Below are 18,032 nucleotides of genomic sequence, written 5' to 3' on the forward strand. Positions count from 1 at the left end.
AATGGGGGGAGGGGGCACATCGATACGTGATACAACTAATGAACGAACAGCATTGTGACAGACTGGTCAGTGACCCTTCTGATTCTAGAAATGTTCCTTAAATAGAAAGTGACTGATATAATGATAAAACAGTTATGATTTTAATGGTAGTTTAAACAGCAGTACGACTGAGCTCTAAAATGAAATTGAATAAGGATAAACTAACCTGGCATCTGATCATGACATGGGTGACTTTATCTTCAGTTCGTACAGAAAGTACATAATCACCAGGTTTACTATGGCTCTCTCTAACAAGGTAACTTCCATTCTTTCCTTTATCCATCAAGGATTTCTCTGCTTCCTTGCCAGTGATATGCCCGTGAAACCATCTGAAAGTACAATGGAAGATTAATAATAATAATAATAGGCATTTACATGTATATAGCGACATCTTTCTAGAAATATTCTATTCCGAGGCGCGATGTTATTATCACTATTACCCTGGCTTTAGCTCGAGCTGCCTTTCAGCGCTCATGCATTCAAGGAATTAATCCTGCCGGGTACCCATTCACCTCACCTGGGTTGAGTGCAGCACAATGTGAATAAATTTCTTGCTGAAGGAAATTACGCCATGGCTGGGATTCAAACCCACGACCCTCTGATTCAAAGTCAGAAGACTCATCCACTGGGCCACAACGCTCCAAGATTGCAAGTATTAGTCGTGGCATCTATGTTGGAAACATAATGTAGATTGAAAAGTCCCACATCTGAGTTTTCAAAAATGATTTAAATCATATTATTGATAGCTCTACAGCCAATGAGATTCATTACTGGACTATTAAAACCCCAACACCAATGTCAGCAAAAAGAACACTGAATTTGAAATCACCCAATGCTAAAACATGTAACCCAGCACTACTTGGATGTAAATCTACTGAAAAGAAATGAAAGATTCCAGTCTCTTTATAACATCTTAGAACAGAGTGAAAACACCTGGAACAACAGGTTAATATCACTATATTTTTTAGAACAGAATGTGTTCAGTGTGAAATCACCTTCATGCTATAACAATGCTTAAATATATCATTGAGAATCTCATATTCACACTCTGAGGACACATTGTAAAAAAATCAGTGTAGTCCATAGTGTGAAATTATTTGTCATATTTGAGCATTTTAACAGTGTGAATCATATACATGTACATGCAGTAGAGTGTGTACAGTGTAGGTCCTTTCAGCAGGGAATATTATACAAAATAATGCACGTAAGCGCGTGCATGCAGGGCCAAATAATGAACGATGTGCGAGAAGAGCCAATGGATATACCGCACCGAGGCCCGCAGGACCGAGTGCGGTATATCCATTTGGCGAGTGGAGCACAGAGTTCATGATATAGGTCCTCTATGCACAAGAATGCGTGCATTGTTTGTTTTATACACCCCCTCCCCCATGTTACTGAGCTGCCCCGAATGCTGTATTTGATCTAAATTCAAGATTATTCTAGATAATTCCAGACCTCGCACTATCCTGCACTCTGATGTCAGAGTGCAGGATAGTACTTTTGGTATGACGTCAGAGTGCAGGATAGTGCAAGGATGCAATAGTGCAATTCGCTGTATATCATGTGATCCGATTTGGACCAATCAGATTACAGAACATTCATGGGAGTTGTATAAATACCTTTCATTGGTTGGATCTGCACAGTTGAGAGGATATTTGAGTTCAATCATCTGACCATTTCGTTCTTTAAGTTGATTCCTCCCTTCTGTATAATGCTGCACCAGCTCAGCCAAAGTAGCAAACTTTTCACCTCCATACAAATCAAAGAAATCACCTGTGTTCTGGATCTTGATGTGGGTCACCTCTCCATTACGCCTAAAAAATATATTGTGACAAAAAAAAGTTTTAAAAATATATCAAAATCAACAAAAAGTCAATAGCCAGATAGTGTCTCACCCATCTGTGACTACGGTATATAACATGAGGAGTTCCCCAAGTATCCCTAATCAAGTTTGACTTCATAAACAACTTTTGCAGGTAAACTTTACAGGACAAGTCCACCCCAACAAAAATTGGATTTGAATAAAAAGAGAAAAATCCAACAAGCATAACAGTGAAAATTTCATCAAAATCAGATGTAAAATAAGCAAGTTATGACATTTCAAATTTCGCCTAATTTCACAAAACAGTTATATGCAAAGTTGGTATGCAAATGAGGAGAGTGATGATAAAATCCACTCACTATTTCTTTTGAATTTTATTATATGAAAATATTCTGATTTTTTCCCCATTGACAAGTGAAACAACAATTATTTCCTCCCTGAACATGTGGAATTAGTGTTGTTTGATACTACATGTATATGGTTCAGTCAATTTGGTCCTTATTGTCAAATCTGTAAGAACTGAAATATTGCATAATTCAAACAATAAAAAATAAAAGAAATAGTGAGTGAAGGACATCATCGTCTGTCTCATTTGCATGTTACTGAGTTGTGCATCACTGTTTTGTGAAAAATAAGCGAAACTTTAAAATGACATACACAATACACAGTACACCAAATTATATGAATCTACATGTAGGTAAGTTTAAACTGTTTATCGCGTTTACAAGGACTGCAGAAGAGTAAGATGAAAATGTGTCAGTGTGACCTTTACCTTTGGACCACAAAATCGATAGGCTTCCTGGGATCAAAGCTAGTATCATACACACCAAATTATATGAGCCTAGGTTAAGTTAAACTGAAGTTATCACGTTTAAAAAGACTGCAGAAGGGTAAGATGAAAACATGTCAATGTGACCTTGACCTTTTGACCTAAAAATCAACAGGCTTCCTACATGTAGAATCATACAGACCAAATTATACTGAAGTTATTGCGTTTACAAGGAAAAGCTAACAGACGGACAAACAGACGGACACCGAGCGTGATTCCATAATACGTCCCGTAGGACGGGTGTATAAAAAATAGTCATTCTATTCTATGACATCATCGGGTCTTGCATAATAATAGCATATCAACCTAATCGTGCATTTTGTTTTGTAAAAATACTAAACTTTGAAATATAATTTTCTGATTTTCCAAATTATTTTGATGAAATATCCATTATGTATGAGTGGTTGTTTGATTTATTGGAACTCTATTCACATCCAAATAACATCAAGGTGAACTTTCCCTTTAAATTTGTCTTGATAATTCACTGATACTTCCTTGTTTGTGCAGTTTTGTACTTAAATTCAGTTATGGTTAGAAAATTTATTATTGAACTTTGCTTCCTTTATTCTGCATAAAAGATTGTACATGTACATTGTGTAGGATTGTAATCTAGGTGTCGCTATGGTGTTGTTGTTTATACCCAAATCTTTATTTTAAGGTTCAGTTTTTGAAATCTTAACTTAAAGGGGCAAGTCAATCAGGCAAAGAAATTGAAAGGATGAAAAGAGGAACATAATGCCGACAATTTCAGCATCCAAATTATTAATAGAATATGCAAATACGGAAGTAGGAGACACCATGGCCATTGTGAACTATTGCTGAAATGTAAATGAACATTCATGAACTGGAAATGGTAACATGAACAAGAGTGGCTAGTGCATTTGTGTACTCAAGCTGCAATAGAAACATGACATTGACAACCAAAGAACCTGACACTGGCTCTTTGGAATCACAATTTTGGATTTTACATCATATACATGTACATGTATTTGACAAAGCTGGTATAACTGAATAAATAATGTATTCTTGTGCTATATTTCACCCATTACAACTAGTATTTTATCGAAGAGGGTGAGGTACATGTACATGTAGCTCACCCTTTTCCCCATAGACACTGTAGTTAAGCGGCGGGCAAACCTCCGCCATTATGTGTAGGACTAAAAAAAATCAGAAAATGTAAAAAAAACTCTATCAAGCAAAATGTTATATCACTCTTTATGTGCAAAGTCAATGCAGTACAGATACGAGGGTTTAGCTGACTGCGCATTTACATGTATGTGCACACAACTGCTGCTTGCTCTGCTACGGTACATGTTTCCAATGGGATTTGTGCATTTTATCAAAAATTTGTATTGGCATCGCAATGAAAATCCCCACATATTTTTCATTTTCTGCAAAATTTTTGAAATAATTTTTTTTTCTCCAAAAATGACTGATACAATGGTTCGGACAAAAGCCAATGGTTTGTGAAAATTAAATTTTACATTTGAGGATTTTTTGCAGCCACCCTTGGTATAGTTTGTTTAATACATACTATGTATACAGTAATTTAAACAGGGCTCAAAATAAGTGGTTATCATTGGCAACAAAAACAGCCGGTGGGCAACCCAAAAGTCCTGCCTTGGTTGCCTGGATGACAACCAAGAAAATTCTGGCTTTTTTTTCCAAAGAGAGAAAAAAAATCCGGAAAGCAAGCTTCAGAACAAAACCATAAATTGTTCAAATCAATGATGTTTTAACTATCATAGTCTATGTTGTATATTGTATCCTTTTCTTTTCTTTGTACTTTAAAACATATATGTATATGTAAATGTATAAAGTACATAATAAATTTTATTATTATCACTGTTTATAGTATCATGGCTTAAGTTTGGCGTAGCAGCAAAGCAGTCTTAACCTATAGACTAATGCTTGACAAATAGTTTTGTACCCAAAAGAAAAATAAAAGCAGTTGCTTTTTTATTTTGGTGCACAAAACAGGCCTCTTAGCCTACATCCACTAAACATGTTTTTATTTCATAAACAACAACATGTACCTTTTTTTTGATAGGATAAATATATTCATTTAATAAAGAGGAATGAAGACAGGGAATATGAGGGGCTTTAAAGCTTTATTGTGTTAGTCATGTCTTTCCTACAACTAATCACGTCTGACAACAAAGGTCATACATTCACTCTCTTCCTTGTCAGCAATCATCCATTTCTCACTTCTTTGTAAAAAAGAAAAGGGAAGAAAGCAAGCAACATCGGTATCTGTTAAACTGCTCATTCATGTACGTATGTAATTTCCAATATTAACACAGCACAAAGAAATGTTCTTTGATCAATATGAAAACCGTTGCCACTTCTGCAGTCTTCTGTTTGAGTAACAGAGGTATCATTATTATTTGTTTGCCGTCACCTGTGCCTGAGAGGCGAAAAGCGAACTGAATCACTTATGACCCGCAGGTCTCTCCTCCTGATACATGTACATGTACATGTACATGTACATGTGTAATCAAAATGGGGGAGTGCAGGTGGACCACTACACTGTACACTGGGGTTTCCCCCTGCTCTTATACGAATAGTGCAGTGGGTAGTTACTCTGAACGTGCATAGGTGGTGACTCTCCTCTACACGGAGCCTCCATTTAACATTTAACACCGATTGTTTTCCACCGTAACATAGCCTGTATCTATGGAACAGGGGAGAGATGTTATACACACAACACAGGCTTCAGTCATCCATCTGTGATGGACTCGAACCCATGACCTTTGGTTCGACAGGCAGATGCACTTTTCAGACCACCTACATGTACAATAGACAACATTTTTGGAAGGTGCCATGTAGTCCCATAATGCTTCACACTTTGATTTTTTTTAATTCAGAATGTGTTCTTTATTCTATTACAGTCAAATCTTCAACAGTTCTTCATTTTTTTAAATGTGATTTATTTAAAATTGGAGTTTTCAATGTGTCATGAAAATGCAGTTTGCTTTCAAAATTTTGATATTAAATTTGACTTAATTATTAAAAATTAGCACCAAGCTTTGCCAAATCTGTTGAGATTTTTTTTATTGTATCTTCTTCTGACCCGATAATCATATGTGCCCACTCATGTCCACACATATTTTGCCTTTGACAATTGTATTAAAAACTCATTACATTGATGTAGATACTGCACATGTACCATTTTTTTTTTGGGGGGGGGGGGGGGGAGCATCAAAATACCACACATGATCACATCATGCAAATGTTTTCCAAGTACTGGTATCCAATCTCTTAATTTTGAGAAAACATAAATAAATGTCCATCCCTTACAAACTGGACAACTATGTACATGAAGGTCATTTGACGACCCACATCCGGGGTTATCAAATAGGCCTACATACATGTAGGTATATTCTTTTAAATTCTATCTGATAAAAAAATATTTTACATGTAATATTGACGGGCCTTGAGGGGAATATCAAATATATTGCCCACAATAAAATCATATTGGCCTTTTATAGTCTTTGGATCTTGACTTTAGACGAGGGCAATATGGTTCTTTTTAAGGGCAATATATTTGATGTTCCCCAAAAGAAAAGTCAGTCAAAATTTTCATTATTGTTATTATTTATTTGCCATCACCAATGCCTGTGAGGCGAAAAAGCAAACTGAATCACTGTGACGCGCAGGTCTCTCCTCCCGATATATGTAACTGATTGGGGGAGTGCAGGTGGACCACGACACTGGGGTTTCCCCTACCCTTATACGAATAATGCAGTAGGTTTTTAACATGCAAAGGTGGTGACTCTCCTCTACATGGGGCCTCCATTTAACATCCTATCAGAGGGATGGAGTGATTTTCACTGTAACATAGCCTGCATCTATAATAAAACAGGGGAGAGACGTTTAAACACAATGCACTGGCTTCAGTCATCAGCCTGGGGTGAACCTACAATTTTTCAGAGTTATGATGGTTATTCAACAAATACCCCCAACATGGCCAAAGTCCATTGAAACTCAGACAAGATGTTCAGTAATACTTGATTAACCTTATGGCCAAGATTCATGAACTAGGTCTAAACACTTTCTTAGTTAAGCTGTCATTTCAAAAACTTAACATTTGGTTAAGAATTGGTGTTGACCCCGCCCCCGTCGGAAAAGCGGTGCCTAAAGTCTCACTCTGCTTCGCAAAATCAAGAAAATTTAAACATTTTACCCTTTAAGAATGGACTATTTTGTCATGTTGAGCAAGCTGGGCCACAAAGCTTTACTATTGTGACGTACATGTAAATGAAATGCCTCGTCTCTGGCCTGGGAATTGTATCCTATTTTGATAAGTATTATATGATGCATAACACTTTCTATATCCTCAGATACTCGGTTGTGAGACCAGGGAAAATACAAAGGTATATTTTGCATCGTCTCTGTATACAAAATCAGTACGGGTATAGAGACTGAGTAAAATAAAAATAATATACATGTTCCCATCCCTTCGGATATTCATGAAATATAGGGCAATACAGTTTTGTAAATTACCAGCTCAGATATCTGATCCACATAATCTCAACCGTCTCTTCTGAACCCAACATCTACATCAAATTCTCTTCTTCCTTTTCATCAGCTGCTCATTCAATCTGTCATAGAACTTTCATTTCTCATGATTTTCAAAAATGACTTTCATTAAGTATTGGTATCTCTCAAGGTCAGATAGGTTTGTTAAAGGGTAAGAGAGTACCATTCCAGTTAATGCTAGTTTTTTAGAGTACCCCATAAGTTTGAAGGTATTATCATCTCAGTTACCATTTCTATTTCCTTCCTCATCAGTTATCCATTATTATCAGTCAAGTTATTTTATACATTCTCATCACTTATACTCTTCCACACATCATTTGTTTAGTTTGTGCTATAAACTCTTGAACTATTTTCTGTTTGATGTGTTATTTGCTTCAACTCTCTCACATGTAATTAAGCGTGTCCATCCAGACAATAAAGATATACATGAAGCGGGACTCACAAAGCAGTATTGGTTGGTTTGATGAATAGAATGATCAAGAGTGTCATCATGGGACAGAGTCAGTAATATGTAAGAAGGAAATGATAACTAAAATTAATACATACCTGACTGATAATGTGAAATCACCTGGATTACTCTTACTTGGTCGACACAGAAAGCATCCATCAAAACCATTGTTTAGAAGGAGCTGTTCAGCTTCCATTCCTGATATATTTGGATGGAACCACCTGCAGTTAAACAAAGAATAAAAGTTTCATTAATAATAGATTTATTTATTTTTTTATTTGAAGACATTAGATACAGATAAATGGAGGTCAAGAATTTCTATAAGTGCTTGTTTCAAGTAATAATAAAAATAATCTGGATATTCATAGGGTGTTTAAAAAAGACAGGTACTGTACATAGAACATATTGACAGGCTTTTCAAGATTTTGTATTACCCTGATCATAAGACTCAATCAGTTATTGCTGTATAAAACATACATGTATGTACATCTACCTGCGGAGTACATGTGAAAAAAAGTGGAACACCTCTGGCAGTCTCGCCTGCATTACGGGATTCAATATACATGTAGCAGCAGTGCTGACTTTAAATTATTCACAAAAACACCATTTATATGATAATAATAGAATACTGTTCATTGACCTTACATGACCTTCAACCTTGGTCATGTGACCTACAACTTGCACAGGGTGTTCAATGATACTTGATTATTCTTATGTCCAAATTCAATGAATAGATCCATATACATGTATTCTGTACTTTCAAAGTTATGATGGAAATTTAACAAAAACATCAAACAAGGCAAAAGTTCATGAACCTATACGACCTTTGACCAGAGTTATGTGACCTGAAACTCAGGCAGGATGTTCAGTGATACACCATTTAACCTTATGTCCAGGTTTCATGAACTGGGTTCATATAATTTCAAAGAACTATATGACAACAATTCAAAAACTTAGCCTTATAAGATTTTTTATGTTGATTTCTCCAAAATTGCCTAAAAGTTTATTGACCTTTGACCTTGGTCAAGTGACCTGAATAAAAGGCAGGAACATGTACTTGACTAGTGACTACCCTTACATCAAAATTTCATGAACTAGGTCCATATTCTTTTTAAGTTATGATGACATTTCAAAAACTTAACTTTGGTTAAGCTTTCAATGTTGACGATGCTGTCATTGCCGTCAGAAAGCAGTGCATATATATGGTAGTAATAAAAAATTAAAATCCATAATTATAAATTAAAATCTGAAACAGAAATACTCTGAAAATCAGTTTTTGCCCAATAAATCGGGGGCCACTGTACAGCCCCGGATCAATGTTTCTCTATCCCTTTAAAATCGTTGAATTCCAAACATGATAGCAGCAACTCCCATCTTTTAACATATTTGGTCTGTCGCAGCCAGGGTTTGAACTCCCGACCTCCCGGTTGTGAGACTGACGCTTTACCAACTGAGCCAGCACTCCAATATATATCTCAGCCAGTCGCCAATGAGGCACACACAATACTGCGCAAGCTACAATGACTTTCACATCCTACCAGGTAACCATTTAACACCTGGATCAAGAGTGGCAAAGTGTGGATTAACGCATTGTCAAAGGATGCTAGGCCACAGTGGCATTCAAACACACAACTCTCTAATTAACAAGGTGAGTGTGAGAAGGACTAAACCATCTTCCACAAGGAGCTTCAGCTTTGATTGCAATGCATGAAATGAAATTAAAAAAATTAATCATCATGATTATAATTATATAATTTTATATAATGATTATTATATAAAAAATTATAATTATTAATAACTGCAAATACAGCCGGTCAACTCACAAAGGAAATATCTTCTATACGCACATGTACATTTAACATTAAAAAATGTTTAAGAGTGACGATTTTAGTTTTACAAAAAAAGTTCCTTTTTCCTTTTCCATTTGGGAAAATCAAAGAGTTCTGTTTCAACAACTTCTTTCTGATGGAAATGACATCTTCACATTCAAGACTGTACACTCACAAAAAAATCCATTCACATGTATTGACATTCGTCACTTTTGTCTCTGATGAGGAGTGAAGGGACTAGAGGACAATGGTGCTTAAAAAGTTTTGTATGCGTCTACGAGGAAATATTAAACACTCCTGAATATGCATGTAACCAAACCGCCCATTACAGACTGTTTAAAGGAGAATGAAACCTTTGGAACAAGATAGCTTGTGTAAAAACAGAAAAATCAAAGAAACAGACAACGAAAGTTTGAGAAAAATCGGACAAATCATGAGAAAGTTATGAGCATTTGAACATTGCAATCACTAATGCTATATAGAGATCCTCAAATTGGCAATGCGACAAAGATGTGTGATGTCCACTGAACTGGAAATACGTGGAATACATGTCCCTATTCCCAACGTACACAAAGCCGTGCGGCAACGAAGAGCATCGGGCTTCACGCTTGACTGAGCGCGCCGCCATTTTGCTAGGTCAATACTGGCTGGTCGACAAACGCTGCATGTAGGCAGATGGGAGAAAGGAACGCAAAGAAAGTGTTCCTTGTGCTCTTTAAAGTTTTAGTTTGCTTTGTTACATCATGAACTATATGTTATTGAATACTTTCATAACTGAAAATGTTGATTTAGTCACATTATTGTATGAAAGGGGAGTAAACATACAGACATGAAATCATAAAAAATCGACCTTTTTCACGCACACACTGTGACAAAGAAAGGCCCCACAACAAATTTGCTTTCTTATACCCCTTTCATAAACCCAATAAAACCCAATTATGCGGCTAATAGCAGCATAATTTGGACGTAAAATCAGAGGAGGACAAGAGTTATCCGCATTATTCTGATGCTGCTATTATCCGCATAATAGCGGCATCGGGACAAGATTTTGAGTTTATGAACGTATTTCCAAATAATGCGGATAATTGCCATGGTGCGGTCACAAGGTGGTCACGTGACTTATCGAGTTCGCCGGCGATGTTTTGCTTGGGTGAACACGACTTCAACGTATTTCCAGTTCAGTGGTGATGTCATTTGTGAACAACTCTCCCCATTACTTTTAAATTGTCTCTTTCACCACATCTATCAGTAGATCATGTGTTCTTTCTATAGGAGGGCATGTAATACAGACTTTTAAAGAATACATCATGGGTAAAGAGTTTGTATTCACCATAAGAAAAAGCAAAAGAGACATTTTGAGGGTATTTTATAGTCCATCTAAGGGAAAGTTGTTCACATGTGACATCACACATCCTTGTCGCATTGCCAATGGGAGGATCTCCATAGCATTAGTGATTGCAATATTCAAATACTCATCACTTTCTCATTATTTGTCAGATTTTTCTCAAACTTTCTTTGTTCTTATTCTTTGATTTTTCTGTTTTGACACAAGCCTACTTGTTTCAAAGGTTTCATTCCCCTTTAATGGCACTCTCAATATGGCAGAGTCCAAATTTCATATTTTATCATTTCCAAGAGCCCTTCCAATATTTTTCATCATTTTCCTGTCATCTTTGGTGTAGAAACTGCTTGCAAACCAATTCTGCAGATTGAAGAATAAACGCTAACACAAACAGAAGAAAATTAGAAACTGATTGATTGAAATTGCCATTGCATACAATGTCATGTTCAAATAAAAATTGGAATCAGTAATTTTGTTATACACAGTATGTGTGTTATACACAAAGAAAACTCAGACCTTTACACCCAGCATGATTTTTGTGCAATCCAATATGATTCTATAATGTATCAGGACAATTTATATATAGACATACATATAGATATATAATTGTAATATATATATATATATGCAATTAATTCTAAAGCACGCTAGCCGCAGATTTATCAGATATGCGCTATGCCGGCGCTATGTTATTATACAGTCATTGTGAGTATGTGACACATTCTTGACCTAAGTTTGACTGAACATTAGTAATTCAGGAAAGAAATAATAATTCTCGAAAATGGAATCATGTCTATTTCAGGTATATTCCAAGCATTTTTCTAAATTGTTAAACCATTAATTTCACAGATTAAGTGTCAAAATTAAGCACTAAAAGTGCACAGTGGCCATCACAAGGGGAAAAGGTATGTGGAAAATACCACCTTACACCTGTATGGGACTAGATATCCGTCCCCGCAGACACAGCGATCAGCCCGTGTGCGCACACTAAAATTTGTCATTTTGCGGCTCGCATGCTAGGAATGAACTTGATTTTTCTTTCAATAACGAAACTCATTGTGGAAAAGGTTATCCAACATTGCATTGGTATACTTGTAAACTTTATCGTCATGTATCATTTACACACAAAAATGAGAATATAACCCTTCATTGGGAGAACAATTAGTAAGTTGTTCGCATCTAACAATTTTCTATTTAAGATATAACAAAAATTTGCCTGATTTCAAATGCCTGCAGCCATTTCCTAAAAAAAATGGAATCAATAATCCACTAATGCTATCAGTTAGGGAAAATTCTAGGAAATGTACTATTAGATGCTTTTAAAAAAATTAACTACGTATTGAAAAGAAGGATTTTGCAATGTTATATCAATTTTCTGCTATATTTTCATCAATTTTGGGATTGCATCAAGATGACTGATAATTCAAAGTCTTACCAACACTTGCTTGTAAATTTGGTATATGTTGGTACACTGATAGTCAATATAAATGATAAACATTCATAGCCTTACTAAACTTCAATGATTCCATTGTTTTTAGGATTTTAATATCGCAGACATTTTGGAGTGAGCAAAGCAATGCTAACAAGCGTCGCTGACAATATTGCTTGGCGAGAAGGCCTTTCAATGGCGCACTCTGCTGAGTTGAGGCTGTTAACATACGTGGGTAAAGCACTTTCACTGAGCAATGTTTATGAGAATGTACACAAAGTATACAAAGCACAGGAGAATAAGACCTGTTAGAAATTGAAGCTTCTACCCTTTAATTCCAAACATTTCAAATAGTAGGAAATGACAGGTTGAGAATCAGAGCCTGGAACAGTCTCATTATCCTATTAGTGTCATGTGATCAAAATAAGGACACAAGCTCATGGGAATCTCCCTGTCTGGCTCTCATCTAAATTGAAACAACATGGCTCTATTAAAATGATTGTGACAAATTTATGCATGAAGTACAAATGCCCTTTCTTTGCAGGATCTTTTTTTTTTAATAATTAAAATAACTTTTTACTCTAGGTGGGGCTATAAGGCAAGTTAGTTCCACCTACATGTACATGTATAGACCAGGGTTAAAGTAGTGGTCACACTGCCAGAACTTGGCTGGAGCGGGCCTGGAGCGGTGAAAAAATTCTTCACCACTCGTTACCCTTCACCACCGTTTAACAGAAGTTGGCCACCGTTAAGGCAACACCGTATACACGCGGCTACCGCTAATGGTTCCTCCTACCGCTCCTAGAGTTTTGAACTGCACAAAATATTGCGAGCGGTGAGGAGCGGGCAATTTTCCGCTCCTGCAAAGTTCGCCCCCGCTCCAACAACGCCCAGTCAAAGTTTGGCACCGCTAGACGCAAGCTCGTGGATGCTTGGGTCCGCTAGGCCAACGCAGAAATCTTGAAAGCTGGACTAACGCTGCAGTGATTGAATGTTGCACAAACTTTGGTAGAGCGGTTGTATGCGTTTTACGAGCGTACACAGGATTGCTGGAAAAGTGTCGGGCGTTGAAGCAGCGATCCATTGCGGTGATGAACTTTGGTTTGGCATCGGTATGGAGGTGTAACCGCTAAACCAACACTCCCTACTGTTAAAGCAACGCCGGCTTCAGCGTAGCACCGCTAAGGAAACGCCCGTGTTTCCAATTTTTTTCCCATTTTGCGCGTGGTGACGATCGTTGTCGAAATTCGATCCCCTCTCCCTACCATTCAAGGACCGCTCCAGCAAAGTTCTAGCTTTCTTTTCTCACAGCAATTTTTGTAAAGTGTGCTATCCCCATCTTACTAGATTATTTAGCCCAGCAAATAAGTCTGGTTAGCTGAGCAATTAAAGTCTGGGGTTAAGGGTCAATGTGAGAAAAGAAACCAGGTCAAGCTAAGGACGATGCTCAATGTACAGTAGCCGAAATACAATTTTCTGATGCAAGAGTTGTAAACAAACATTGCTTTCTATTGAATTACATGTACATGTATATAACCAGCTGGTTCAAATTCAAATTCAAACTTCAAATTCAAATTCAAATTCAAATTCAAAATTCAAATGTCAAATTCATTTATTTCACATCTCTTAAAAAACAGGGTACAATACATAGTGAGTAATATAATAGAGTAAAAACAACAATGACAGTTGTACAATTTAGACAAAATTAACAACTGAAGACAAAACATAAAGCATATGAATGGGATGTGAGGGAGTAACAAAAAGCCATTGGCCTATCTAGGCTACTCCCTTTTTACATTCATTACTGATAATAATACAAAACAGGATCTTCCAATCAACTTTTGAGATTGAAAAACAAAGATCTCAAGATCAAACCAAATCAGTAGACTGGTAGAACAAAAGAACAGCAATTAAAGCAAAAATAAAGAAGTAAAAAAAAAAAAAAAAATTAAAACAGACAAAAAACATAGAACATAACTGACAAGCTTATTCAATGAGAAGTACAATTATTTAACAGGAAAGATTTACATTTTCTTTTGAACGAGTTTAAAGAAGGACATTGTTTCATTTCAGGGGGCAAATTGTTCCATACGAGTGGTCCACTATAATATGACTGTTCTTGAGAAATTATGATGGTAAAAAGGAATATATAGTTTATCAGATATTGTTGTATTATATTTGTTTATACTTTGGTTCGTTGTAAAATAACCATCAAATGTTTCAGGAAACTTAAATTCATGTAATATGAAAACATAAAACATGAACTTTCGAGGGTGTGTATATCATATATTTTCAAGCTCTTTAACTTACAGAATAACTGATGGGAATGAGCTAAGTATGAAGAATTTGTTATTATTCGAATTGTCCTTTTCTGTAAGCAAAATAGTTGTAACATTAAATAATTCGCACAATCCCCCCATACGATATTAAAATAGCTTTATGTGTTAGTATCTTTGTATTATACAATTGTACAAGAACATGCAATGGAAGATCACCTTTAAGTCTATTAAGTGCGCCAATGGTTTGAGAGATCTTCATGGAAATATTATTTACATGTTGTTTCCATTCCAAGTCATATTGTCGTCAATTATAACTGATGCTAATTAGTGCATAACTTATCTGTCAGCATCGAACATGGGGTCAAACTCAATGAAAAGCGACTTGATCTGGCTCCTTTAAAATGACAACTGGCAATTCACATTACACTAAAAATAATATAAAAAATTATCTATAATAACAGGGAACATTTAGTTAAAAATTTGATATCTCCATCTATTTGATCACGCATTACCCCCCCCCCCCCCACTCCTTTGAGCTACATACATGTACATGTAATACCCAGTTGTTCCATTGATTTTCCTGCTTTGTGTACGTGTGTGTGTGTTATTCTGAATCACTTCAATGGGTTCTATGACAAACTTGTCTTATTTCCTTATATTCTTTTCAGTTCTCCCCCATGCCAATGACTGTCTAAATCACATGAGGAAGTAATGTATAATAATCAAAACCAAACACAGATTATTTGATATAAAACGTCTTCAGAAGATAAATAGAAAGGCCTGTCTATTAGTTTTGGGCTGCGTTTATGCGACCTCAAGTCAGAATCATGATTCTAATCATGATTTGAATCATGATTCAAAACACAAACATGAATCACAATACCACAGAATCAGCGTTCAGACGACCTTCATTTTAAAGCTGTTTTTCCTCGGATTCGGACCAATCCAGTGCGCATCACAGTGCGCAGTTTGACAGAGGAAGTTAGGTCAACTTTTTTTCGCACGTGTTTTGGCTCCCGAAAAATCAATCCTGTACCTTCCGAATTCAGTCTATTATACCACAATTTGTTTACCTATTATTCTTCTTGTCGGTTTATCGAAAATTGTGTTCGGATGTAAATTTTAGCGTAGATCCAATTTCATATTGACACTTGTTAACTCAACAACAATTGATATCATTGTCTGTTCAGTTAGTTCATTTACTAGTTCACTTGAAGTTGAAGACATGACAAAAAAAAGATGAAAAGAAGTGGACGATGCGATGCCCAACACGGAAAGCATGCATATCATATTATGTATAAATGCACTGAGCATATAGCGCGTCTTGAGCTTGGCAAGAGTCAAACCTAAAGTAGCCCGACACAATGACGTCATAGAATCATGATTGTAATCACGATATCGTTTATTCGAACATTTTCGTACGTGATTCTGCAGAAACGTCTTTCCAAACGCCCCTTTTTTCGTGTTCCATGTTTGTGATTCTAATCATGATTATATTCAATTTCGACTAAACGCAATCGTGATTCTGCAGAATCATGATTTGAATCATGATTCAGATCATGATTCTAGGGTAAAAAAGTGGCGGATAAACGCACCCTTGGTAATGTGAACTACACTTGAGTATTTGAACATTTAATATTACAAAAAGGTAGTGGTCAATGACTACAATTTTTACCAATTAGAATTTAAATATGGCTTTTTTTCAGCAGTTAGGATAAGGAATTTTAAATAAAGCACCCTTTCTCTGTTATGTTTTTATATACATGTAGCTCAGTCGGTGGAGCAGGGGTTTCGGATTCAGGTGATCCGGGTTCGATTCCCACTTGGTGCGCTAGTGCCCTTTGGTAAGGCACTCTTCGTCCAGGTCCCTCAGAATCAGTCCTCTGTTTGCTTGCTTACATGCAATCATGCTTTCTTAGCAATCAGGTAAAAAAAAAACACCCCCAAATCACTAAAATAGCGGTTTGAGCACTTACTTCACATGGATATTAGAAAGTTAAATAATGGCAAAATTTACATAACCGTAGGCCTGCATGTAAACTGGGTTCCAAAAGAAACTTTATCAAACTTCACTAGCGCACTAGACAAATGTTCAAAATTTTGACATAGAGCTTCAATAATCTTAATAAGCACATGTATGTCAATAATTAAGAGATTGGTTTAATCACAGACAAGATATAGCCCCTCACATCAATTGGTTTCAGAATCCAAAGTCACAAAATGGCAAAAGAAAGACTAATGAAAATGAGATGGGATTAAAGGGATGGTCCAGGCTGGATATATCTTTATTTCAATAGAGTAAAATTCACAAAGCAAAATGCTGAAAATTTGATCAAAATCGGATAACAAATAACGAAGTATTAATTTCAAAGATTTGCATTATTCCGGTGAAACAGTTCTAGGCATGTCTTTATGAATATTCATTAGGTTGGCTGATGATGTCATATCCCCACTTGTTCTTTTGTATTTTATTACATGAAATTAGGTTTATTCAAATTTTTTCTACCAAGAAATAAAAAAAATGGATTGACTACTGATTAAATATGTTAGTTATTTATTGCCAAAACTGATTTCATCATAATGGAGACACATCATTTATAGATGTATGAAACAAGGCAAACGCCAAGCGTTGTCTCGCCTGCATATTGCAGTCATGAAGAGACTGCATGTCAAATCTGAAGGGTAACATTTAAGAAACTTTGACAGCTTTTCTATTGTACCATTGGCCAATTTGTGTGATTATAAATGGTGCCAAGAACTATAGCTCATTAAATAAATAACAACAGTTTTTAAAGAATAAACAAGTGCAATACAAAATCTGGTTCAGGTAAAGAGAGTACTGAGTTCTGAAGTAAAATGTTAGTGTTAAAAAGTATAAAATTATAAAGTTCATGACACTAGAGGAACAAAGTAGTGTGAAAGTTCATTGACCTTTGACCTTAATCAAATTCAACTCACATTCGAACCTGACCTGCACCTTCAAGAGATGGACCTCTGTTACGAGTTTGGCGATCCCATCTCGAAGCTATAGAAAGTTATTGTGTGTACAAAATAGCACAGTGCCAGTCATGGAAAGTTCATTGACCTTTGACCTTAATCAAATTCAACTCACATTTGAACTTCACCTGCACCTTCAAGATATGGACCTCTTGTATGAATATGGCAATCCTACCTCAAAGATATAAAAAGTTATTATGTGTACAACACAGCACAGTGCCACTCATGGAAAGTTCATTGACCTTTGACCTTAATCAAATTCAACTCACATTCGAACTTGACCTGCACCTTCAAAAGATGGACCTCTTGTATGAATTTGGCAATCCTAACTCGAAGATATAGAAAGTTGTGTGTACAGCACAGCACAGTGCCAGTCATGGAAAGTTCATTGACCTTTGACCTTATTCAAATTCGGCTCACATTTGAACTTGACCTGCACCTTCAAGAGATGGACCTCTGTTATGAATTTGGCGATC

The 18,032-nt window shown here is 36.1% G+C and overlaps 1 protein-coding gene across 2 annotated transcripts in view; it reads right to left on the reverse strand.

The window, feature by feature from the left end:
- LOC129276374 (tyrosine-protein phosphatase non-receptor type 11-like) overlaps nucleotides 1–7,897 on the reverse strand; it is a 32,824-nt gene extending 24,927 nt beyond the window's left edge. For both annotated transcript variants that reach the window (XR_010295666.1, XM_054912752.2), the window contains exons 1-3: nucleotides 7,779–7,897; nucleotides 1,659–1,853; nucleotides 206–368 (exon numbers count right to left, since the gene is read on the reverse strand). Coding sequence is in view for 1 of the 2 variants with exons in the window: in XM_054912752.2 (XP_054768727.2) it covers nucleotides 206–368; nucleotides 1,659–1,853; nucleotides 7,779–7,876 (456 nt within the window). In the remaining variant the exon portion in view is untranslated. The remainder of the gene's footprint in view (nucleotides 1–205; nucleotides 369–1,658; nucleotides 1,854–7,778) is intronic.
- Nucleotides 7,898–18,032: the final 10,135 nt, after the last annotated feature.

This window comes from Lytechinus pictus, chromosome 14, assembly GCF_037042905.1.
Source record: "Lytechinus pictus isolate F3 Inbred chromosome 14, Lp3.0, whole genome shotgun sequence".
Lineage (NCBI taxonomy): Eukaryota > Metazoa > Echinodermata > Echinoidea > Temnopleuroida > Toxopneustidae > Lytechinus > Lytechinus pictus.